Here is a 27,054-nt window from a genome sequence, read left to right on the forward strand (position 1 = left end):
CCGTTTCTATAAGAAGCAGAATAACTAAGATTGATTTTTATGACTTTGAGCCTTTCAGATGAACAGCAGTACTTTTCATAATCTTTGTATAATGTTTATGTGCATGATTATACCCTCAGTACCATCATCAGTTCCTTTGTTGCCTGTTTGGCTTGTCATTTGTGCACAAGAGAGTGCTTTCAGGGGCTTCATGGCTACTTTCTCTTAGCTATTTTTGTTTGGCAGAGGATTTAGCTGCTCAGCAACTGTCGGAAAGGATGAGACAAATGACTTTGGGAGTTGCAAGCATTTCATGGAGGAGGCTAATGATTTAAGCCTTCAGTCTTCTGGCAAATTTGATTGCAGAATATAGCTTCAACAAACATTCACTTTTGTTCTTTTGTGTTAGTCTGCTTCAGCCTTAGTTTAAAACAAAGCAAAAACCAAAACAGCAGAAAAGCCAGGCTAAAAATAAATAATGGAAAATAATTTCTTCCTCCTTTAGTTAAAAAACCCCAAACTTAAATCTGAACAACTAACCAAATGTCAAATATCTCATTTTTCATGGCTCAGCATCTTCTTTCTTTTGTGCTTTGTCATACAGTAGTAATTTTGTGCTCTCTTTCCTCACATGAAAAAACTCATTAAGAATAATTTCTCTTTAGAACATGATTTGCTGCATTGGGCTCTTCTAATGTTTCATTGGCAAGTTTACACATTTTATATTAAGAAGTGATAAAAACTACTTAAAATGTAACATCTTGCATTCTATAAATTTGAAATGTGATGTATGATACTAATATGGTGACAGTTGGGAGGAAAACAGAATTCATTGTTCTGCTTGCATGCAAAGAATGTATGGAATTAATTTGTGGTTCATATTTTGGTTAAAAAATAAGGTCAAGTTTCTGCATTAGCATTCTGAACAGTTGATATCATTCCAGCTAAAAATCATGCCAAATTAAATGTAGCATTTTTGATAATGGTGAAAATTATTCTTGTAATGTCTGAGTTCTTTTAATCAATTAATTGCTTTTCCTCTACAATAATTGCACACAGCTGAAGGGTGATCAGTGATACTTTTTTTTCTTCTTCATACAATTTTCTTGGACATTTGGATTACAAAATTTTAATTTGAAACAACATCCATGTGTATCCACTCTTGAAAATAATGAGAGCTTGTGGAGATTGTGGATATTTTTATATATAATTGAGAATTTGAACTGTTCAGGCTGCTCAACACAAACAAACTTAAGTATTTTTTAATGCAAAACATGGCACCTTCATTATTTTGTGCCTCTTTTTTTTTTTTTAGCTGCAGGTTATGTGCTTTTTAACCTGAATGTGGGTTTTACCACTTGAAGTTTTTATATTGAAATCATGCAAGAAATATAAATATATGTTTCTCTGAATTCCCATGATGAGAAACAAAAACGAGTATGGTTGTAATCGAAATGCTTCCTTAATATTATCATGCTGTTTAATTATTTGCTGGGAAGAATAAATAATGTATTTATGGACTTTTACAGCAATTTATAAGCTAATTTGATACTATGTTAATAGCGCAGCTGTGTATCTGTTCCATCTTTTCACATAGTTTCTCTTTAGATAAGCAAACTAAAAATACTGTAGTGGATTTAAAACTTTCAGTTATGGCATACTTCAACCAGAAGTTGAATATGAGAAGTTCTAATATGGATAATGTGTTACAGCTGTTTAACTGCACCTGTTTCCTGCTTGTTAATAAATTTTGGCTCATAGTTTAATTTGTCTTCATCAGTTTTGTGTATTAATGACATTACTGCTGTTTAATACTAATATTGACTTATATAAGGTGTTTATCCTGTTGTTTCATAGCTCACTGAAATGCAAGCTGAAAGTAGTTATTACAGCCCTCAGAAAGTTAAATCCAAAGAAGTTTTATGCTGGGAACAAGAAGGAACCACAGTTGAGGTAATTTTCCATTGATAGGGTTTTTTGATTCATTGTAAATAACGTAGTAAGTAGTTTCCAATAAAATATTTTGAAATTACTTCATTACTGATTTTTCATATTCTGCTGTTTTGGATGTGTTTGTTGTAATAATCACTTAGATAAAAATTCTGTAAAGTTCTAGGTCTGTAGTAATCAGACACCAGACTAATACCTTCCTTCTAAGTGCCCTGTTCGATGAACTTGCTATTTACTAAAGCTTTAAATATATAAACCTAACCATATTTTGGTTCACTTTTATCCATCTTTTCTATTTCCTGTGGAGCAGAATTCCTCAGAATTCTTCAAAATATCACTTTTTTTCTCCCTCACTAGGTCCTTATGAAAGGTGAACTTTTTTTTGATTGCCAAATAGGTTTTGTTGGTTGCCAAGCTATGTGCCTTAAAGGAATTATGGGAATTAAGGATTTTGAAGAGAACATGAATAGGAGCGATGAAGTAAGTATATTTATGTATCAGTTGACCTGCTGAATAGGCAATTCTGGTATGCTTCATTAAAATATTTGGTTGCAAGAATTGGGAAGGCTGCTGTTACCAATTGTGTTTTGGATTTTTTGAATGTGTCACTTGAATATAGAACTCAGTGTCTATTACTTAGAGTTGGAAAGACAAATATCCAAGAGTGAGAAGCTGTAAAACATGAGACCTTTTTTTCTTTTTTTGGCAACCCCACTGCTCCCCATCATTTTGTTTATCTGCATACTTTGATGTTTTGTAACAAATTTAAACAGTTGAAAACCTTTGAAAGTATTTAAATCAACAGAAGATTGGAAGGAAAGATATGGGAACACTGTATGATAAAGATAATAGAAGTGTGGCTCAAATACTGAGTGATTATTTTGCCTAATTTTACAATAAGTTTGATGAGAACAATATCAAGTGAAGAAGTAAAACAGTATTAATATCTGTATTTTAAGTAGAAGCAAAGCTTCAGTTGCTTAAGACAAAATCAGATATCCATATGAACTACTCTTAAAATATTTAATGAAGCAGTGCATGAAATTCCAATTTCAATAATGAGGATTTTTGGTTGAACTATAGGTAGAATAGTGCCCTAAAGTTCTGAAGAACAGCAACTGTTACCCATGTTTAAATAAAACCTAATAATGCAGCCAACAACAGACCTTGATGTTAATGCTCTGTGAAGTCTTAGGAAGTATTTTAAGAAGAAAAGTTAAGAGTATGGAAGAAAATATAAAGTGACTGTATACTAATGTCAAGTATCTCCTCTTTTATAAAATGGTCATATATTTATATATACTTGTGATAGGTATGATTGGACAGGTTCTTTTGAAAGCAGCATGGCTTGGTGTCCATCTCAAGCATTTGTATACAAATGTGTGCAGCACAGAAAACAAACAAGAAGAATTAGATATCCTTACACAGCTGTAAAGAGCTTATAGAGGTGTGTGAGACACACTGCATGACTGATGTGCTGTAATGGATAGACATAGGCTTTTCCAGAAAGGAAAAGCAAGGATGAGCTAACATGCTCTGCTGACCTTGTTGGATATAAGGGAGACATGGTTGGGGATGTGAGGGTGGACAGCAGTCTATGTCTGTATCACCTGTGAGACTGAGATATAAAATCATGAGAAGTGATTCTTGGTTTGGGATGGGTGGGTGAGTGAGTGAGTTTTCTGTAGTTTAGTTTTTTGTTTATTTGGTTGGTTTGCTTGAGTTTTTGTTTGTTTGTTTGTTTTTCCCAACCATCTGTTCTCAATCTCATGTAAATAACTTTTTGGAAGAATAACTCTTGATGGAATAGTTGTATTAATTTAAGAAGGACAGAGGTCTTGGGATATGGAGAAGGCATGTGAAAATCTAGATGAATAAAGAAGAATGATAAGATAGTAAGCAGGTCATATATTGAAATAACTGTTTATGAGGAGGAGAGAAAATATCTGAAAGGTGTTGGTCAGCCAGCAAAATGGAGTATGTAGTGATAAGATTGTGTATGGTTAATAGGATGGGGCAGAATTTGGAGTAACAATGATCTGGGGATTTTTTTCTGTTCAAATGAATCTAGCATGTTCTATATTAGAGCTCAGGCCGTTTTTAATAATTTGAAAATAGGGAGGGAATGGTCAGGAACTGGAATGTTATTTGAATGACATTACTTTATTTGTCTTATCAGTATTCATAATGATATATGCTCTTGAGGGATGCTACCATGTCAGTAGTGTGTTATGACAGAACTGAAGCTGATGTGTTAACTTGATTATTTTTTTCTCTCCCTTGCTGTACTAATTTCTACTACCTCATAAAGGAGGTCTACTTCTTTAATTGTGGAGAAAATTTGAGTGCAAAAGGGATGACGTACCTTACCAACTCACTATTTGATTACAGAAGTCCAGAAAATAATAGTATTCGTGCAGAATTTATATTGGATGCTGCTCATCATAAGGTCAGAGAGTTACTTATTTCTTAGAAAAACATTTCTAATGCTCTCTAATGGATTTCTAATGATTATTTCAATTTGTGTACTATTAGAAGACTGATTGTCATTGCTTTGTCCTACTTAACTGAGTCTTACTTTGCAGCTGGCCAAAAAAAAAAAGGTGCAAAGACGTGTCCAAAAGAAACTTCTGCCCCCAAAACTGGATTAATGCCATAGTTTTCCAAAAGCACTAGCTACAGAACACCTGCAGAGAAAACAGAGATACGAGAGAATGTTAGCAAAAGGTCAAGCTTTAGCAGCACATACTTCTATAACCAAACAGGAAGTAGTTCATGGTCTTCAAATTAAGAAGTGCTGTCTTGGAAACCAGATATTGGGCAATGTTAATATCATTGCCTACGTGCTACAGTTGTCTACTTAGAGGAAGTTTTGCTGGTTCTGCCCTTTTTAGAGACAAATTTTCAGTCATTGATAGTTGCTGTTGTTGTAAACTTTGCAGGAAACCTTTATTCCCTGATTTGTCTGCAGTTATTAGAGACTGAATGTGCTGACCCATGTGGTCCCTTCTAGGCGTGTTCATAAGGTGGAGTGAAATCACAAGTACTTACCTATATTCAAACATTTCCCATAGTGTGTTTTAGTTTTAAGTTTTACTTTTTCCTTGGCCTGTCTTCAATGCTGCTGTGATTTGCCCTTTTTTTTTTTTTATGTATAAGAGGGGAAGCAACTTTGCTGTGTAGTAATGGGTTATATTATATACACATCCCAATAATCACATAAATTCTTAGTAAGTTTCCTCGTGTTTAAAGATAAAACCACAATATTCCTTAAAAAAGCTAGAATGAATGAGCTTCAGTTTTCAGTGTATTTAATTAGACAGATCTGTTGGATGCAAGAGGTCAACTGAAGAATATTTGCTCCATTAAAGCTACTAATTAACTAGTTGTTATTGATGAATTGGTCGGCATGTCCCCTGGAATTATGGATGTGCCTTTGTGTGGCCTCAAATAGAAGTTACATAACCTGTTGGAAGGTGAATTCTTTGGGGGATAACCTCTGTCCTTTGTTTTGATAAGCCTTTCTGTGTGTTGATGCACAAATCCAAACGTGAATGTATCTTGCTCATACCAGCCTATCAGTTGGTAATCTCAAGATTCTTTCCTTATACATTTTCTTTGTTTACTTTGCTTTGTTGGTAGGAGACATACACAGAGATAGCTGGAATGCAGAGGTTTGGGGCTTTCTACATGGATTACTTGTACACAATGGAAAGCACCAGTGGCAAAGGTACCTTTTTGTCTCTGTTTACCATGTTAAATAATAGAAACAAAGACTTTTCTTGCCCAGCTTGTCATTGACCAACTGTCCTCTAACTTACCTTACATTTAACATCAGGTTCTTCATTGAAATGGTTTTATTTTCATTGATGTGGTTGAGATTAGCTGTTCTGGTTAGCTGTTGATATGATCTTTTTTTTCCCTGCCCAATTACTTACATAACAAATCACAATGATATCTTTTATAGTCAGTTGCTAAACTGAAAATAATTCTCTCGTAGTGGTGAATTTATAAAGTATGTTTTTTTAAATTTTTAATTTTTTTTTTATTGTTGTCATTATTGACTGTGGGGGTGGGGTGGGAAAAGCTCTTTTAGGAGACCCTGGTTGAAGAATGAAGTTGATCATCTACTTGGAGTAGAAGATGAGAAAGGACTGTACTTTTCTTCTGTGAAATAAAATGCAAGGATGAGAAAATTAATCTTTAAATATGCATATCTGAACAATGTTGTGAGCAAATATTAGCCTAAAACATGCACACATAGATACTGGCTAGCTCTAAGTAATTTTTGAGATTCATACAAATTCTTTTCTAAATCTGAGACAATACAGTACAGTACAGTTTAATGCAATAAGTATATCTACTTTTGTGAGTGTCATAGAAGCCAGGACAAAAGAGTTAATGTGTCAGCAATTAGTATGTATATATCTTTATATAGAGACATCATTTTTATCATGAATTGCAATGTGATTTCCCCCTGCCCCCAGGAAGATCGTCATCTACAACTGCTGCTCTGCAGTTTTATTGCCTAAACAATACTTTCTTCCCTACCTAAGCGTTTATTATCATGAAGTCAACTTCTGTGGACATCTGTTGGGAACTTCTCGCTATTTTGTGACCGAACTCTGTATCTATCCTTACTACCTAGTCCGACTCATCTGGAGTTTTTTGCGTGTAAGAAGTCTCAACTCCTAATTGTTTTTGTTTTCTGGGCTTGTTGGATGTTAAGTATAAAAGGAGTAAGTAAGAAAAACTTCCAGTTTGGTTAGGGTATGGATCATGTAAAGCTTATAAAAAGAAATAGGTGATGCTATTACCTTTGATAGTAGAGTGGTATACTAGGTAAATTAACAGTTCTTTCCTGGCTCTGAGGCTTTCCTCTCTGTACTGTGAGTGTGATGTGAAGCTGAGAAACTGCACACAAAGTCAAACTTCTTCTGCAGTCTACTTCTGGTTCTAATAAAAAAATAACTGTTTAATTGCACACGGAACTTTTATAGAAAGTTCTGTGTAAAAGTTCTGTAGGAAAGTTGAAGATGTAGGGTAAGCTTTATCCTGTTTTTGAATTCTGTTACTGAAATTTTAACACACACAGACTACTCGATTATGAGGAAAAAAAAAGATTTTGTGCAGTATTTTGTCTTGTTTTTTGAATGCACAGGGAATGTAGTGAGACATCTTTTCCTGACTGTAACTAACTTTTTTCAGAAATTGCTGAACTCAAGGAATACTTTTTTACTATTTTTTTTTTTTTAACCTTTCTTCCAGGTCAGGCTACTGGTATTTTCTGACTACCTTTCCCCCTTCTTAACTTTGCTTCTCTTTCTTTCAGTTTATTTTGTCACGGCCTTTGCTTTTATTTTCTGCATCACTCACCAGAATACATCTTACAAAATGTAGCTTGGCTGCTGTGTGCTTTTATTTCAGTATAACTCCTCTAATTTCAGCTACCTGACTACATAAAAGAATGGAGTAATAATTTTTAAATTAATGGTTTAAATGGTTCTAGAATCAAGAACTTAAACCCTGAAATTTTCAAATAGTTCTGTTCTTCAGAAAAGCAAATGTGACATTTTCTGCTAGTTTTCTAGCTAATTTTTCCATACTGCTAGTCAAGTACATAATTATTGAAAAGAAGATGAACAAATAGGTGTAAATTATTTCTTTATAATGAAGATATAAAACCCTCAAGATTTTGAAAACAATGTAAATCTAGCTACATTTTTAATATGTGGTGCCTATGTTAAAGTATTTCTGTAAAAGTTTGCATTTGACTATTTCTTGTTTTGACATTAACTATGTTTAAGTTACAATCAGTGCACACCACCTTCCCCTGAAAAAACTAACCCAACTTAAGTTATAGGAGGCAGTTACTGTGATTGTAAGATTTTTATCTGTCAAGGCAATTTTGGTTTGACACATTCACTGTACCTTTAACCTTTCCTGAAGCATAGGATTACTGATTAAACCACAAGTGCCTCCTGGATAACATTAACCTCAGGAGTTTCATCTGTCACTTATAGAAATGCATTAATCACTTTTAGTATTTTGAATGAAAACAGGACAGATAGTCCTGCACAGTAGTCTGATTTTGAAATTCTGCCTGTTCTTCCCTTCCAACTTTATTTTTCTATTTTCTAGTTTGTATTTCAGTGCAAAACAGTAATTTCCCTGGAACATTGTGTAGCTTATCTGTTTCCTAATCACTGATTTACATGACCTATATGCCTAATGGGGTGTACTTTTGAAGTTACATTTTCTTCATAATGTGTACCTGTCTTATACTGGTGTCAAGTTTATTGTACAGCACTCTCGTTTTAAGATTTTAATTTTTTTCAGTTAGACATATAGTTTATTGAGAGCTGAATGCTCAGTGATCAGAAATTATTTTCCTTTCTGCGTTTGCGAAGTTTCGAAAGTAATCTGCGCTCATCTACTTCTGTAGGATCAATAGGTTTTCGATCACATTCTCTTCGGACTTAGTTAAAATTAAATGAAACTATTCCAGAAAGTGGTTTGTATAAATTCTGTCATTTCAGTGTATTATTCATATACATACAATATATACAAGTGAGTCTTTTGAAAAGGTAGGCTGTTATTACTTCTAAAGGCTTTTGACCTTGATATTTTTAATGTAATGTAATATAATGTTCTTTAGACTTCTTGGTAGCATTCATCTGAGGTAGATACTGTGTAGAATTGGAAGCACAAAATTGCATGTTAACTAGACATTAAATAAAGCATACCCTGGCAGCCTGCTGGATGCTGCCTTTTAAAAAAACCTGTCTTTTTCAGGATCTGTTAAAAAGTTTGTAAGTTCAGCTCCATCTGAAGATTTGAATAGATTTTATCAGGTAGTATCTTCCTGTCCTTTTTTACTTTTTTCTAATTTTCTTTTTCTTCTTAGAAATGGTAAACAAATCACTACGGGAAGCAGTGGCTATAAACGCTTTCATCATCAACTTCTGTTGGGTTTTCAGGGATCAAGTTAATTCTTCTGTTGAGTCTGCAGAATGTTAGGGCAGGTGTGCTTTAAATTCAGCATAGTCTTGGTTTATTCAGAACCTTTCTCCTCAACAGTCCTTAGAAGCAACAACATTTTATGGAGTATGATTCAAACATAAGGGGAAAAAAGCCAATCTTATCTTTTCTACCTTTTTCCCCAAGCTTGCTTCCACCATTAAAGACCGTTTTGAATTAGTACAGGAAAAGAGGATGGGAAAAGGAAGTGGTACCCTGAAGGGTAAAAGACAGCTAGGTTCCTCACAGGCAACCAGAAATAAAGCATGTTCTTCCACTTGATTTAAAAGTCAGATTTACCATGAAGTTGTGAAGCACACCATGCCAGGCTGCTTAACCACAAAGCCTCAGGTACTCAGAAGTTGCCAGATCCTGCATCTTTTTGACAAAGTGGGTAGGTGAACTGTCTGCAGCAGCTGCATTTCCCACTGCCCAATCTGGTGACCCTAGCTTGTCTTGCTGTTTACGTTAATAGAGGCTGATTGCGTAAGTGAGGAAGATGGTGTAATGGGAATTTGGAATTGACAGATTTTCCTGTGGTTTTGGGTCATAGTTCTCTACAGGTGTGTTTAGTTTGTTACTGTGACAGAAAGGCAGGAGGTTATTAGATTTATCCAAGGAAATAAGTTGATTTGTACAAGGCATATTGGTGAAAAGAGGAAGGGGTGGGATCTGTCTTTCACTAAGGAGGTGTACAAGATCTGCATTGGGTAAGAGCTTGGAAATCACTTGAAAAATATTGCCATTGAGAAGGATCATCAGGGAACAAGTCAGTCCAGTGCTTACACAGTCTTTGGTTGCTGTGACATGACATGATCATGAGTACAAGGAGAGCATATCAAAGGGACATCACTGCAATTGCAGGTGTATTACATTGTGGAAACCAGGGTGAATTTGATGGCAACGGCTGTACCTTTCCTGGCTTTCTTCTTTGTCACAGCTTTGACCAGGTGGATTATGGTGTACTGTGCTATCTAAGGAGTATGTGCTGTCCAGATTCTCTGTGGCAGTCCTTCTAAAAATGGTCTGAGACGTAATGATTAAAAAAATTTTTATTCTCACTGACCATACTTTACCTAATCAGTGAATGAGAGGAAGAGTTTGTCTTCAGTTATCAGTCTGGTTTATGACAGTGCAGTTGTGTGTGATTTTCATTGCTATTCTAGCCCAGGTACCAGCATTTCAAACATTTGAAAGGCCCGTTTCTGTAGTTTCTCTGCAATACATCTCTTCCATGATTGTTTGGGATTGATATCTTTGTGATAAACTCTAGAAGGTTTTGAACAGCATGGCTGTCATTGGCACCTGTAGGTTGCCAGGGAAGTCTGGACACCTTCAGAGAATCACAAGCTTAGAGACACAGAGTTAATGGAAACGTTCCCAAGTTGTGCTGTGCTTGGAGGCAGGGCAGAATCTTGCCCTGCTTGCTCTGCATTGAAAGGAATAATGTTTGTTTAAGCATGTTAAACCAGTCACAGTATATTTATGTGTTCAATTTGCATTGTTATATTTTCTCTATACTTATTATCTCTATACTCAATTCTGTGATCACAGGATTTGAAACAAAAGTGGCTGAGAAATTTTATTATGTCCAATTGTTTGGTATAATTTGTTGTAATTTCTGAAACTTCTTGTAGTTTCTGGGAATCAGCAAGACCTTTCTTCAGTAAAGAGTGAAGATTTTGGAAATGTTCAGGAGATGTCTACAAAAAGCCTCATTGTGGGCCCACTCAGTCTTCGACTGGACAGCAGTGCAGTACACCGGATAATGAAAATGATAGTTTGTGCTCTGGAACACGAATATGAGCCATACAGCAGAACTAAGCCAGGTTTGCTCCTATTGCATATATGCAAACATACAGAATTAAACCAGACTAAATTCAGTGTTCTTGAAGGTGTGACTTCCAAATAGTTGAATTCCAAATGTGTCAGGGAATTTTATGAGTCCAAAGAGCAAAATCTGAAAGATAAAATTAATTGCATTATCCTCAACAGTGTTGGAAATACCTCTGAGATAATTTCAGACACTTTGGAAGCCATTTGTTTCAATCACAAGCCTTCTGTTGCAAAAGGAGGGCTTATTTCATTGGCAACTCTAGCTTAAATTCAGAGTCTTAGAGAAGAAAGTGTCCCTAGTGGTATGTATATATTTGAAATACTAGTTATGTAGGGTAAAAATGCATGGAAACAAGCAATGGTAAACTGTCAAGATTAATATCTAAGAAAGAACTATTCAAATTTCAAAGTAAGAAAAATCCACTTATGGTTGCATTAGCCTTAGGTAGAACCAGTGTGGAATAAAATTATTAAATATAAAAGGCGTGGGAAGCTGCCAATTTTTTGCTAGTCCCTAACCATTTCTGAAACAGCAACTATAGGAGATACTTTATATATTTAATCAAACATACCTAATCTTGATTTATTGTAGATATTTTGGATGGAAATAGAACTACGCCAAGTTCAGAAGAAGTAGCATCATTGGAGGAGTACATTCCCACTCGACTTACAACGTTCACGGTTCTTAAGTGTACAATTATAATCCCTGTGGCAGAATTCAATTTACTAGACCACTTGATGCCAATAATCATGGGTGAGAAGGTATGTATGCACAGATATTTATTCAGGTCTTTATATCAACGTGTGCTGTTTCGTTTACATTTTCTCACTGGGCTGTTATTCCATATGCCAGATGTAGTGCTTATCAGTTTGGTGTCCAGGAGCCTTAACTTCAGATACCCAAGACAAGTGCTGTGTGCAGCAACTAGCTAGACTTGTCGAATCATGTATAAATTGAAAATGTGAAAATAACTGTATTTGTGAAGCATTTATATGTAAGAAAGATGAAGACCATTTGAAAAAGTTGTGGGTTTTTTGTTTGTTTTTTATAGATAGATTGGAGTGTATTAGATGATGGAAGGAACAATGACATTCTTGAAAACGTAGTAGATACATGCTGACAAGGAGAGCACCGACTTATGCTGTATTTTCTTATGAATGTGCTTATTTACAACATATTGATGTGATTTAAGATTGTGTATGTGCAAGAGGACAGAGGACAAAACTCTTCATTTGTGGTATTTCTTACAGTGTGCTTGTGTAGCCATTTTCATTGGTGAATTGAAATGCACACAATATATACACTAATACTTCACTTGATTTACCAGTTTGTAGGCTGCAGCATATATAAAATGTTCAGCGTGTGTCATTCAGTAAGTATACTTAAGGATGTGTATCTTTAAAATTTAGACTACTGTCTAGAGTGAGCAAACTGGTTATGTGTTATCTCTTGATGTATTGGGATATAGGCTTGTGAGTGTTAGAAGACAGGACAATGCTGGGTGCCTAATGGAAGCATTATTCCTTTCAGCCTGGAGTAGCCCAGTGGATTGTGGTGCTTTTCACCTTATGGGCGTGGACAGATGGTGTTTTTATAATGAGTGAAGCCAAGCATATTCAAAATAGTAATTTTGAATTTTGGATGGGAAATATGCGCACATCAACTTATTGTCCTAATTTGATACAAGTTTAATACAGTTTTTAGACCCATAAAGTGTTTCGGATTTGAAAAGATCTCTGGAGGTGATCTCCAGGAGTCCAAAGTCCTTTTCAAAGCAAGCCCAAGTGGAGCAGGTAGCTCCGGGGTGTGTCTGGCGTGACCATGAATGCATAATAATATATGACAGTGTAAAGGTTAGATCAGCACGTGTTTCGTGATAGTGCTTTGGAGGGATAAAAATGCAAACAAATATTTTATAGAACAAAATATTTTGAATTTACATATTTCTGTAGTGGTTTGACCTTGGCAGCTGCTAGGTGCTTACCTGGCCACTGTCTTGCTCCCCCTCCTCAGCAAGACAGGGGGAGAGAATAGGATGGGTTGAGATCATAGATGAGGGAGAAGATACCAGTTACTGTTATTAGCAAACCAGACTTGACCTGGGGACAATTAATTTAATTTATTGCCAATTAAAATAGATTTGGGTAGTGAGAAACAAAGGGATCAAAATAAAGTCTTTCCCCCATCCCCTTTTTTCCCCAGGCTGAACTTCACTCCTTCATTCCCTGACTTTTCTATCTTCAGGTCCACAACACAGGGGAATGGGAGGTTGTGGTTAGTCCATAACTGTTGATCTCTGCCACTCCATCTTTCTCACACTTTTCCCCAGCTCCAGTGTGAGTCCTTCCCACAGGATGCAACCCTTGAGGGAACAGTCTGCTGCAGTGTGGGCTCTGCACAGGACTACAGGGTACTTCAGGGTATATCCACCTGCTCCAGTATGGGGTCCTCCACAGGCTGCAGTGTGGAGGTCTGCTCTGCTGTGTGTGGTCTCTTCCATGGGCTGCAGGGGAATCTCTGCTCCTCTGCCTGGCACGCCACCTCCTCCCCCTCCTTCTCTGACCTTGCTGTTCATATTGCTTTTTCTCACTTTTTTTTTTTTTTTTTTTTTTTTTTTCCTGACTCCTCTCAGCCTGTCTGCTCTTTATACCTTTTTAAAATACATTTCCACAGAGGTGCTGATGGGCTCAGATGTGCCCTGCGATGGAACCAGCCATGTCCGGCACAGGGCAGCCTCTGGTCTCTCCTCACAGAGGCCGCCCCCTGCAGTTCCCTCGCTGCCAGCACCTGGACACCTATGACCAAGGCAATTCTGGATAAAAGTTTATACATATATTTTAAACTTTGAAGAAATGTTTTTGTAAAGATACATATTATAATGACTGTAAGGCCATGGTATCTATAAGCACTTTATTACATGTAGATTTCCTTGAGTGTGTGGGAAGGCAAGAATATATAAATATGGTAGAAAGTACATATTAGCATAATAATTGCATTTTTTTTTCCCCTCTCCCTTAGAATGTAAGTGGTCAGTTAAATGCTGCAAGCTTCCAGCCCCTTCGGCCTTTACCTTCCATCCGAATTTTGGTGGATAAGGTTAACCTGGAGCACTCGGTGCCGATGTATGCCGAGCAATTGGTGCATAAGGTCAGCAGCCTCGGCCAACCGTCTGACAACCTGCTCCATTACTGTTACTCACACTGCTATCTGAAGGTAAAAGAAGGCTTGAGATCTGTTTCTTACTGCAGTGTGCTGAGAAAAAGTTAATACAAGTATAGATAATCCTAACTGTTAGCAGGGTTCCTGGGAGAAGGTTTTCAGCTTATTTAAAAGGGCGTAGAATGACCACATTTTGCAGAATGTCATTGTTTGGGATTGCTGCTTCTGACTTGAGCCAAATGTTTTGTAAAATGAACAGAGAACTTCACACAAAGAAACTGTGCAGACTGAAGCCCTAAGGTCTTTGTGGCAACGCTGAGTTAAAATAATTTGGAAAGAAGCCTTTACCTTCTTCTAGGATAGTGCTGATAGAATATGTAGATGTCAGTGAATTACACTTAGAAACTTTATGGGATGTTATGAGGAAAAAACATTACTTCTAGCAGTATTGATAGAGCAAAACCATGATGGGGGAGGTGTGCAACCAAAAACTGTTACCAAACAATTTATTTTTTTTCATTATAAGAGGAAAAACCTCTGGATGTTCTCAATTAAAGATCTATTATGTGAGAGGAGTTTTTATTGCGAGATTGGAGATAGTTTAAGAAGCTACTGAAAAATTGCTTTGAGATGTTAGTAGAACAGAAAAGTGAAATCTCAAGAGTTTTAAAACAGGCCTTCCAACATTTTAGGATGTGCTCAGGCTGTTCGAAACCTTTTGGGTACTACTAAAATGTAAATATTTACTACTACTACTGTTCATTTTACATTTATTTTTTTTTTTTTTTTTTTTTTTGGCCGCCTTTTTTTTTTTTTCCCCAGTTATCCATTCACTTCTGTGCTGATCTCTTAATAGAGAGTTAAACAATGAAATTCTTACTACCTGCATAAAGCAGATTCTGTCCCAGAATCTTATGGCAAGCTTTAAGCTTTCTAGGTGACATATTTACCTAATTTAAAGTGATTGGGATGGCAATATTGCAGATCATCTGTGTTTTTCAGTTTGAGAGGATTTTTTTCTATTCAGAAAGTTTTTACCGGTTGTTTGATCAGTGTTTGCAAAATGTGGGCTTTAGTTTTGACTTTTATAGGTTTTATTTGCTAGCTTTAATAAAGGCCAAAGTATTCTGTTCTTACATGGATTGTGGTATAGCATGTTAAAAAGTTAACTCTAACACCATTTGTTTTCCATATTGAACAGGGAAAAATCATAAAGAATGGTTGTGTTGAACCTTTCTTTAGATGCTCTTAATACGAAAAAAGGTTTTTAAGGGAAGCTTCTAATTTCCTTTAAATACCACTTTTTTAGGCCCATGATGTTATAATTACAAACAATTACTTATTTTATATAAAAGGCAATGTGCAATCTGCAGTTTAAAGGATATAGAATAATGTATTTTAGTTGGTAAATTATAATTTGGCCTTTTTTTTTTTTTTTAATTCAGAGCACAGTTTACCCTTTTTGAGTGAAGAAAATACTTTTTATATGCATTCCTGTTGGGACATTTATTTAGGTAGATTTGGGTAGTTATATTTATGTTTGAGGGGAAAATAACTTACTTAAAAATAATGCACAGTTTATGTCATATTTGAGTATATTTAAAAATGTATCATATGGTAAGAGTAAATTGAAAGTAATCTAATAATGCAATAGTATACCATTTGACCAACCCGATTTGTTTCAGATATTTGGTTTTCAAGCAGCACTGACTTCTTTGGACAGTAAAGGATTGTACTGCATCCCTGTTCCAGTTATTCCCTCATTCAGTACTGCAGTTTATGGCAAGCTGATCAAGTTTCCCAAATATTGGTGAGCATTAAGCATATACATTTTATTTAAGTAATGTGTTCAGTTATTTTTGGGTTTCTAATGAATGATTTAAAAATGCCAAGCTCCCTATAAATCCCTTAACTTTGCCGTCTCATGTCTTCTGCCATATTCTCCTGTTAAGTCTGTTATGAATAACAAATTTCTTTGTAAGGATAGCTGAAACCTGGACACTGTTCTAAACTCAACTAAATAAAAAGCAACAAATGTGGAGGACGAACCCAAACCACCACAACCCCACAAAAAAACAGTCTTTTCTAGACTTTTATTTCTGTTGGTCATTACACTTGGAAGTGTTTTAACATTGTGATCAGGTTCTGAAAACAATTCTGTGCTTTATTATGAAATGAGCTGTATAATTTTTTCTTTAATGCCATGGAAATTCAGTTTTTAAATTAATCTCTACAGGTTAGATCTTGTGAATATGTAATGTCAGTATGTAATAGTTTTTATTAATTAAAAATTGTATTTATAAAAACCATTTTAATGAAAATGTATATTGGCAGTACTTTGGTTAGTTTTCTTTATCCCTCATTTCGAGCAGTAGCTATCTGCTCAAAGACTACATTATGACTAAATCTATATAAAGAATCTTACATAAAAGAATAAGATAACAGAAAAGCAGGTTAATGTGTTAAGTATTTTGGCTTCAAACACTGTGTTGTATAGCTAATTTGTAAAATTTGTTTGTGAAAGTTTATATACTAGTTTATCTCTCATAGCTTGTGATACCATGTCAGATATGAGGTTTTTAGCATAATCAGCACACTAGCTACTGCTCAAAATGAGGGATAAAGAAAACTAACCAAAGTACTGCCAATATACATTTTCATTAAAATGGTTTTTATAAATACAATTTTTAATTAATAAAAACTATTACATACTGACATTACATGTTCACAAGATTTAACCTGTAGAGATGAATTTAAAAACTGAATTTCCATGGCATTAAAGAAAAAATTATACAGCCTAATTGACTTTCTCATATTTTCCGTCAGTAGTTTAGAAGAGTACTAACCACTTCAAATTAGTTGGTGTTCTGTTATGGGAGTTTGCTAAAAAATAATAAATGTTACCAGGATGACCCATAATCAGCACTAATCAGAGTACTTCAGTACTCTGGTAGGATTGGCAGCCTTTCCTGACATGACCTGACATTTAACACTAAGCTCTGGTCAGTGATCTGTATTAGTAAACTGAAGAAATAAATTAGTGTTTAGTGGTAATCTTAAATTTCTTTAGTACATTATAAACCCCATGGTTAGGTGTGTGAAACAAAAATAATGTTTTAGAGATGAAAAGTAGTTGGGAAAAATCTGTCATGTGACAAGTTTATGGTATGCAAGCGCTGGTGCTTTCTCATGAGTGCTCTTGTGCTCTCTTTTGAGTGTGCTTGTGGTTGTTGCAGTCGATCTCTTGCTTGCTCATGCTTGATTTCTTATGCTTTTCCACACATGCTGTTGCATGCTTGCCATCATGCTCTGTTTCATGTGTGCATGGTCTTGGGCTAGTGTTCTCTCCCTTTCTCAGCCATTCTCTGCTTCTCTCATGCTTTCCGTCTTGCTCACTTTCTCTCTCTTAAAAACACATTGCATTACGATGTGTGCCCAGATGGAAAATAGAGCATGGTAGACTAACAACATAGAGAAATAAAAGTGAACAGTAGTTTTGGGGTGCGGAGGCAGGGGAATGGTCCTGACTTAAAATAGCAAATGATCTATCAGCACTTATTAGCAGATCTTCTAAGACCAGCACTTATTGTGGTCTAGTGTATTTTAAAATAATTTTAATAGTTTACTCACATTTTTCCCTGTGATAGAATATCTTTCTAAAGCTTATTTATTTATTAACAGTGTGAAATAATTATATAAAATTAACTTATTCCAACAATTTATATAAACTAAGCAACACCAATTTGCGGGTAATAAAGTAGAAAAACAAATGAGTACAGCAGCAGCCTGGTTAAATGAAGTGTAGTTTGAAGTGAATAAAACTCCAGATGAAACACATCAAATAGCACTTGAACTAAATCGAAATCAGCATGAGGACTGAGAGCTTCATTGAAGTCATGCAGTGAGTGAGAATTAGTCTGGTAGGATAACCTGGTAATGTCATTAAACTCAAATTCAGTCCTCCCCCCTAAATTATACCACCTGCTTTATTTGGACTTTTAGATTTCACATTCCAGAGTTTCTTAAAATACACACATCTGATGCTACATGTGTTCTTCTGTTTCTTCATAGAAAATATATACCACAGACCATACCTTTTTAAAACAAAGACATTTTATGAACTGTTATGGAATCCCTCAGGTAGTGTGTTTTGAGTTAGCAGTGAAAATCTCAACTTTATTTCTGACATAAATCAGCAGAATAGCTTTCTTTTCTAGTTTCAATATAATTCTCTCAAAATGTATAAAAAACTGCAGTAATATTTTTTTTTAAAACTAGTTGATAAACATAGGTAGCATGTTTTAACAGATGAAATTTCAGCAACATTGGCCCAGTAAAGTCCATTAAATAACCATTAATGTTACGAAAGTGTTGTTTCATTTACCTACTAGATTGATGTCTGTTTTAATTTCAGTTAATGCACTTTCTTCTTATAAAAGAAATACGCTCAAGCTTGCTAGTTAACTAAGTCATGGACATCTTTTAAATTGTATAGCTAATCTATTTTTATATGAAAGCAAAAACATCTGGTCTTTTGTTTTTGTCAGACATAACAAGATGCAAAATACAATGTTAATGTCAATATTTTGCAACTACTTTATGTAGTGTTGCATGCCAGATTGTAAAGCAACTTTCAAGAGGATGTCTAAAACCAACTGAGAATTAACAGAATATGGTTAAAAGCCTATAATGAATGACAAGAATGTTTATTGCCAAACAGAAATCTTGAGAGGAATTAGATGATTTTTTTTCCCCCCCCCTTTTTTTTTTTTCATTTGGGTACAATCAATGTCTGTGGTAACAGATGAGGTAATCTAGTCTAAGATATTTCAGTGTTATAACGCTCTATCACTTATAAAACATCACTTTATTGTAGTTCTGAAGAATGTTAAAGTAACATTAAAGAATATAGATTCTGAATAGCCTTCCTTTATTTTTCTCATGTCTGGATTGATAGTGAAGTATGCTGTCGATATATTTTGAGCTGGATATTGTTCCAGTTATGTGTGTTAATTTTATTGCTTTTTCTCTTTTCTTCACCTGTCTACTCTAAGTTCCCTTCCTATGACAAGTGTTCAGACTCTAATTTAATAAGGGTCTAATTAATAAGGGTCTCAGTTACTGTCTCCATCTGTGACAGGCTATGAGACTTTAAATATTGGTGGAATAAGGTTATAAATGGGGATGATGTGATCTCTCCTTGCATCTTTTCTATTCAGCTTCTTATTCCAGTAGTCTACTTTGAAGGAATGCATTACCTTGATAATGAGTCTTCTCTTTCTCATTTTGAGACTAAAGCAATAGCTGCTGGCTTGCTGTCTGCAAGGATACATGAGTACAGACTTAACTAATAGCTGGTCATGTTAAATTTGAGTGTGTGAATGAACCTTTTAGCAAAAAGTTGAGTGCTTGGTGGGTAAATGAGTATCAGGATTTCATAGCATGCACTTTAATGATTAGAGTACACAGCAGTTAATTGATTGTTCTGAATTGTTACTCTATCAGAACAAATCTGGAATAGAAACTTGCAAGTAGATCTTAGTAAACAAACAAAATCTTTGGGAGGCTCATGGATACAATTTTTGCAAAGATTCTTTCTTTTGAGCTGTTCTCTGCGAGTAGTGTCTTAGGAAATAAATTTCAGCTTAAAAGTAGGCAGTGTGCTAATAGTCATGTAATTCCTGGTGGGGAAGGATTCTTGATAAAGTAAAATTTGAGTTGTGTTGGAACATGATATTTGAGTTGTGTTGAGATTGAGTTTCTTTCCTTTTGTGTTTTTATTGACAAAAGCTGACAAAAGTTTAAAATTTGCTTTTAAAGGAAGTCATGTGTTTCATGTGCTGGGCACCTCAGCTGCCCAGAGATACGATGGCACTTATTTCACTTATGAAAGATGTGGGTTTACAGTCCTGATGTAATTATTCTATTAATATGTGCCATCATAGTACTGGAAGATCATTGTGGAATTGTAGATAAAAAGATCCTCCCATGGAATATATATGTGTATTTTCTGTAGGCTTTGTTTTTATGAACTCTTAAGAACATTTGTATAATGTGTCTGTTCTTAGTATTTCAACACAAATTTAGTGTTTTTAAACACTATTTACTGTGTCTCTAGAATCTGTTATATTTACATTAGAGTGGCATGTTAGGTCATAACCTCCTTTTTGCTAACTATTATACAGTGCTATTGAGAAACATACTTTGCCAGCAACCTGAACATCAGCAATCTGTTTCCTAACCTGACTTCCTAGCATTTATTTTGACTTTGTCACCCTGCAGTTGCCAAATGGTTGCTATGTACACATAATTTAGTTTAACTTTTTTGATTTCTCACTTAACATTACAAAACCTGAAAATTCTAAAGACCTTGTGTTACTGTTCTTTGGATTTCTGCTCAAGCTTTTGCTACTGTAAAGGTCTTTGTATTTTTATACAGCTTTACTTCCATTTTCTTGTCATGTATCCCTTACAAGGCAAATATCCCTCCCTTAATCAAGGCTATGTAGTCATATTCCATACAACTGTATTCTTATTGAACAATTCATCGTTAGACTCCTTACACAAGCCTGTAAACTCATTTAAGCTCCAGTATGAGTCAGGATGTGCACCTGCTCATGTGTGCTTTGTGGGTTGTCTTGAAAATCCCATGTGTTTTGAATGGTATCAGGGAATTTACCAGAGTGAGAGCAGTTTGTGTTGATCTACAAGCAGTGTAGTAGATGAAGATCTGGCTTACTGCACAGTAAGAAGTTATTTAGCAAAGAATTTAGCTCCTGCTTATCTGGCCTTTACCAACAAGGTGCTGCTTCATTCAGAGTAGGACATTTCAGGATTTGCTGTTCACCAAAGAGAAGATTAAAAGTATATAATGGGCTATCAGGCGAACTGTCTTCATTACTTTTTTGACTGAAGCATCTTTTATGGGCATGTCCAATGGGGTAATGTTGCTTAGAACTAGAAATCACAGATTTCTGACCCTGAAAGTCATGGGACCTAGCCATCATGCAGTTCTGTGCAGTTGTTACACTAAGAGGCAAGCAGGCCCTGCTGGCAGGAAACACTGGGCCAGATATCCACAGACTGTGAACATTAGATCATAAATCTAGGAAGTTTTCCAATAAATTGACACTTGGGTCTTGATTTTGGCAGCCCCTTTTTATTGACTAGTCACAGTAAATCAAGAATAATGTCAATTTAGATTGGATGTGGATTGTGTTTCACATGGGCAGTTGAGGGGCATGCTCGTTTCCTGGGTCAGAAGCAGAAACAGGTTGAAAACACGTGAAACTCATTTTGTGGCATTCAGTTGTGACTATTAGTTATGTCAGTAATTGGATATAACTACCAGATGAAAATTCAGGGTATCCTTCGGAACAGGAAAGATCTGAGATTACATGCCTGAACAGATGCCATCCGTGTTTGGGACAGGAAAGGGTTTCAGGCACATCAGCATCATGAGTTAGAACTAGCACATGTGAAAACCTGTTTGAACTATTGAGATATGCCAGTGATATGGGCTGTGCAGAAGCAGACAGAAATAGTCATTCTCTTGGGTTCTGCAGGGGTGGTTGTGTAGAATTGCATCAGATGAGAATGATCAGTCTAGGAAGTACACTGGGTTGCTTCAGCACTGTGTACTTCCCTGCTTCTCTGCCATCACCTAGAAAATGCATCAGAGAACATAAATACTAGATCAGGGTTTTGTGGGGTTTTTTGTTTTGTTTTGGTTTGGTTTTTTGTTTTTGTTTGTTTAATTTATTGGTAGATGTTTTCAGGATGTTTTCAAATTCACTGTTGTAAGCTGTGAATTTGACACTATAAGAAATTTGGTTTACTGTGCATCTTTGTGTTTGAGGAGTAAGTATGTCAGTATATCATAGCAACTTGTGAACAGTAATATGCAGTGATTTAACACTTAGTTTTAACAGAATGGTTTCTTACTGATAACATGGTTTAACGTGTCTTTCATTATAAAAGTTGTAGGCCATGCTTGTGCATGAGGATGAAGATGCATAAGGAACTTGTGTGGAACACTTGCTAATCTGCAGTGATACTGGCATAGCAAGTTTCAACATGAACATTTTGAGACACTTTCCAAGTGCACTCTTCTGGAAGGAGCTGTTGTCAGTTACCAAGAACAGCCCTCTGTCCAGGAGAGGTTTTGCATTCTGAGTACACATGACTTGCAGCTTGATTAGTGTGACTACAAATTAACTTCAGTTGGAAACCTTCAGTTTAATTTCTTTTTTTTTAAATCAAATCCAGATTTAATGTCACTGCTTCTCAGCAGATGTGGCAGGTGGCATTCAGCAAATCTGTTAAAAGTGCACTTTTAATCAATGTAAATTGGAAGCAATTGTATTTTTTTAGTATTGTCCATGAGGAGGGAAGTCAGCAGAGTTGACAGTAAATGGTGGTCATCTGTAGAGTTTTCAGTGTAGTTATTTAGACTAACTAATTATCAAGGCTCTTCAGTGAAAGTAAATTAAGCCTATTACCTAATACCTATCTGTCCTGGGAAAGTGACTGCACATGGTGAATACTTTATCCAGTATTGTCTGGCATTCGCGCTGGAAACAAGCAAATGTCATTTATTTCAAAATGTGTAGGATTTTCAGAGTTAAAGCCACATTTTGCTTTACTTGAGACTGGTAAAATGTATAAAAGACTTACTGTCTTAAAGCTGAAGTGCTGCTAAGCAGCATAAATAGTGAAGAAATTTTGAATCCCTAATATATATTCCTTTTGTATTAGATGTATTAGAAAATTCTGTTGCTCTTAGTGTTATCCCTATCTGTAGAAATACCTGGTTGGGATTTTCAGTGATATTCTTGGTTATGAAGCTTTACTCCTGTGAGCTCTGGACAGAAAGATCCACTGGTGGCAGTTCTTTGCACACATTTTGTCCTTTATTTCTTGAGTTTATTGCCTGCAATTTGGTGACCTCCGCTTCCAGCCTTCTGCCTTGAAGTGTATCTGTGAATCAAAGAGAAATACAGTCCCTGAGCTGGCGTGTGTTCTACAAAATAAAACATTCCAGAAAACAATCTGTGGACCTGAGGCCTAGTGGCCTGTGTGGCTCAGTTGATAACCACATGCCCACCTGTAGCTTTTCCTTCTGCTCCCCAAACAAAGCAACAACAATAAAACACTTAAGAAGGATATGGTCAGACTTTGTCTGCAGACTGTGGATGGGAGCAGCTTTTGGCATGCTTGGTCTCTTCAGCATTGCTTGAGAAAGTGCCAGCTGCTGTGGCCTGAGACTGGCAGGGACTAAGCTGACAGGTAAACTGTATGCACAGCCACTGGCCATTACGGGAGCTTGCACTTGGCCTATATTAGTTGGCAAATAAGGACTTACCCTGCTTGAAACTTGTATTCTGAAACTGAAGGGCATGGAGGTCAATGGTGGTGTCATCCTGCTAGTCTGCCCCATTCAAATGCTGATTAGCACACAGGATTTTGAAGGAGTGAGCTTTAGTGTTTGCAGTTGTTCTCTTACCTTTCATCTTTGCATTTCGGTCTAAGAATATGCTGTGGGTGTTGATAGGATTGAAAGCACTATTTTAAAAGGTTGTAGTTGTTAAATACAATAACTTGAAGGAAAATGTAGATCGTCTTTCATGCTTTAGGACTTCTGGTATAGTTCCCTATTGAATTATGTTTCTGAAATTTTACTATTCACCTTGTGTACCAAATAATCCTCCTTTACCAAGTTGTATGTGTAAGGGCTTCTTGAATAAGTCAGATGCTTATTAAACAAGCTGTGTAGAATTGTTGTTTTTTATCTTTTTATGGTTATCTTTGTTATGCTTATGAAGCCTTGCTATGTTGCTGGGCAAACTGTAGCGTATTCTTCTTTGACTCGCAGAGCTTCACTCTCAGGTGGTAGGCATCATTTCCACATGGAGTGAGGTAGCAGCAATTTCATAGTGTTAAATTATGCAAGCATAATCTATACAATTAAATTAAATTATACAAGCATGTTAATGTCACACTCAGTTGAATTTGGTAACCATAAGTGGTGACTGAAGCCATTTTATTAAAAAGCTATATTTATCTTCACTTAGAGCAGCAAATATACCAAAAAGAAAGGCTTATGTGGATGTTCACCTGTTCAGCTCTCCATAATACCATAGAAGCCTTACTGCACCTGTGTTCATCTCTAGGCAGGAGCAGCATACTGTCCTGTGTCCAGTATCTTGTTTTTTTTTTTCCTGTATTGTCCTCATGTTTGTTCTTTCTGAGACTTAGATGGGCTTTTTCTTTTCCATGGGAATAGTCCTCGTGGATCAGGATCTGTCTTTGGTTCTATCTAAGTACTAAGGCTAAGTATGTTGCTTTTGTACAGGGAAACATCCTGACCATTTTTACTCAAGCACTTTCATCCTAGTTGTTTATAGCTTTGTATTTATTTTTAAAATTATTATTTCTTTAGTAACACCTTTAAAAATAAGTTTAAGTAAACCTTTCAGCTGTACACACTGAGTAACAGGCACTGTACTCCAGACATACTAATCTTTGGACCTCCACTGGGCCTATATGTCTGGAAGGCATTTTCATTAGGTTTTGATCTTCTAAATGGTATCAGCTTCCACTTTCTGAACTATAATTTTAGTATATGTTTTGGATGAGAACATTACAGGGCAACTTGAGCAAAAAAGGAAGAATGAGAGAACAACTGAAGTTAGGCTCATGTGAGATAAGGCCCTTGAACAGTAAATTGTGAGAGTAAAATCTGTTTATCAGAACAGATTTGGAAATCAGTTATATCTGTTGCAGGTGCTTCCGATATGATGCAAGAGGTGGAAAGGAGTATGTTGACTGAGAGGCTAATAGAATTGTGGATTAATTTTTTTCAGCTAATCAGAATTTTTATCCATTGTAAAACGAATTAAAAAAAAAAAACCCTACAGGTTTCTATAATAAATTTTTAATTAGTTTTATTTGCTGATGTCTGACTAGCTTTTCCTTTGAGTTTAATAGCTGATTCCAAAACGAACCATCGAGTAGAAGGAAGTGTATTTGGTAAGCATGATGTGAATATTCCTTTGGTAGTCAAGAAATGTGCACATACATGCAGAATGGCAGAACTAAGAATCTGATTTTTATATTTTAAAGGGGCAAATTGAAATGGAATTGTTATAATGCTGTCACTGACTTAAGTCGCTTGCTCTTAAAGTCCATGTATTTGTTACACTCTAACTTTTATTTTGCACAATTCTTGGATTTGGCTGTGAACATATTTTATAGCAAGAAAATGTGTTTATTATGTGTTTTACTGACAGTATCTTTTTCTTCAGTATGTGTGTATACGATAATTTTGGTGGTCTTGAAGGCTCACTAGGGCTTATGAAGGTTTTTAAGTAATGAAATAGAGGTAGTGAATAGACCAAAACTGAACACAACCCCCCCTATATCCATAGAATCTGCCTCAAAGTTTTTGTATTATTTTTAATGAAAGAATGGTGTAAAGTCAATGCCAGAGTCAGTACTTAAGATGGTAAATTTAGACTTAACAGTTGTAGTCTTTGAAGTAAAAAGTGCAAGCATTTACTGGGATTTAATGTTTTGCTTTAAATAGTTCTGGTAGCCTTTAAAATTCTTTTGAGTTTGCAAATTAGTGAGGCCACAATATAATAATTTTAACAGCCTTTATACTTTTTCTGCTGTTGTGCAGCGTATACACGTGAATCGTTGTCTTCTGGGATGGCAACTTTTCCTCTGCATAAAATACAGCTCTGCACTCAAGTTTTTCTTCCACAGAGATAGGCTCATCTGGTCAGCTGTGCTGGCTCTGAAAAATGGAAAGGTCCTCACCACAGATAGGGCCCATGAGCCAGGCTGTATTCTTGTAAATAATGTGTATTTAATTTTTGAACATGTTTGACTGATAATTATCAAAGTGGTGGAAGAAACAGTAAAGAAGAAAGTCTCATTGGAAATGGGCAGGAGAGGCTGTGTGCAGTGTTGGATCGTTGCCTGCTGATGCTGATCGTTCCTTTACTGTAGAACTCATCCGGTTCTATCAAAGTTCATTCTCTGTTGGGATGATGGTCGGAGGGAAGTCAGGGCCAGTCGCTGGTGCCCTGCAGACTTCTAGTTGATGGGCTATAGCAGGCAACAGCATACAATTGAGTTCATTGTCTGTTTTCCCCTAAAATCAAATCCCCTTGAGGTATGCATTGGACTGCCCCATCTTCCCACATTACCCACCAAGTATATCCGGGTCCCTGAGCAAAAGCAATCCCACGAGTGGGTTTGCCTTTACCTGAAGCAGGAATAACCCAGACTGTCTTCCCCAGCAAATTCTTCATGTGCACCACAGGAACTTTGTCCCCCTCTACAATATGTAAAAGTTCTGACTGGGCTGGGCCAGCCCTGTTGGCAGATCCTCTGGTGTTGACCAACCAGGTGGCCTTTGGTAAGTGTGTATCCCAATGCTTGAAAGTTCCCCCACCCATTGCTCTCAGTGTAGTTTTTAACAGCCCATTGTACCGTTCGATTTTCCCAGGGGCTGGTGCATGGTAGGGGATGTGATATACCCACTCAATGCCATGCTCTTTGGCCCAAGTGTCTATAAGGTTATTCCAGAAATGAGTCCCATTGTCTCATTCAATTCTCTCTGGGGTGCCATGTCACCACAAAATCTGGTTCTCAAGGCCCAGGATAGTGTTCCGGGCAGTGGCGTGGGGCACAGCGCATGTTTCCAGCCATCCGGTGGTTGCTTCCACCATGGTAAGCACATGGCGCTTGCCTTGGCGGGTTGGTGGGAGTGTGATATAATCAATCTGCCAGGCCTCCCCATATTTATACTTCAGCCATCGTCCTCCATAGCAAAGAGGCTTTAACCGTTTGGCTTGTTTAATTGCAGCACATGTTTCACGCTCATGAATAACCTGGGCAATAGTGTCCATTGTTAAGTCCACCCCTCGATCACGGGCCCATCTGTATGTTGCATCTCTGCCCTGATGACCTGAAGTGTCATGGGCCCACCGGGCCAAAAATAATTCACCTTTATGTTGCCAATCTAAGTCCATCTGAGCCACTTCAATCTTAGCAGCTTTATCCACTTGTTGGTTGTTCTGGTGTTCCTCAGTGGCCCG

At 36.3% G+C, this 27,054-nt stretch overlaps 1 protein-coding gene across 9 annotated transcripts in view; it reads left to right on the forward strand.

Annotated features, from left to right (window-relative positions):
* VPS13B (vacuolar protein sorting 13 homolog B) overlaps positions 1-27,054 on the forward strand; it is a 456,296-nt gene that overhangs the window by 56,634 nt on the left and 372,608 nt on the right. For all 9 annotated transcript variants that reach the window (XM_080611867.1, XM_080611862.1, XM_080611863.1 and 6 more), the window contains 8 exons: positions 1,837-1,932; positions 2,287-2,409; positions 4,241-4,378; positions 5,572-5,659; positions 10,587-10,778; positions 11,378-11,547; positions 13,805-13,999; positions 15,631-15,755. In XM_080611867.1, the coding sequence (XP_080467993.1) occupies positions 1,837-1,932; positions 2,287-2,409; positions 4,241-4,378; positions 5,572-5,659; positions 10,587-10,778; positions 11,378-11,547; positions 13,805-13,999; positions 15,631-15,755 (1,127 nt within the window). The remainder of the gene's footprint in view (positions 1-1,836; positions 1,933-2,286; positions 2,410-4,240; positions 4,379-5,571; positions 5,660-10,586; positions 10,779-11,377; positions 11,548-13,804; positions 14,000-15,630; positions 15,756-27,054) is intronic.

The sequence above is a fragment of the Psittacula echo genome (genome assembly GCF_963264785.1).
Source record: "Psittacula echo genome assembly, chromosome: 2".
NCBI lineage: Eukaryota > Metazoa > Chordata > Aves > Psittaciformes > Psittacidae > Psittacula > Psittacula echo.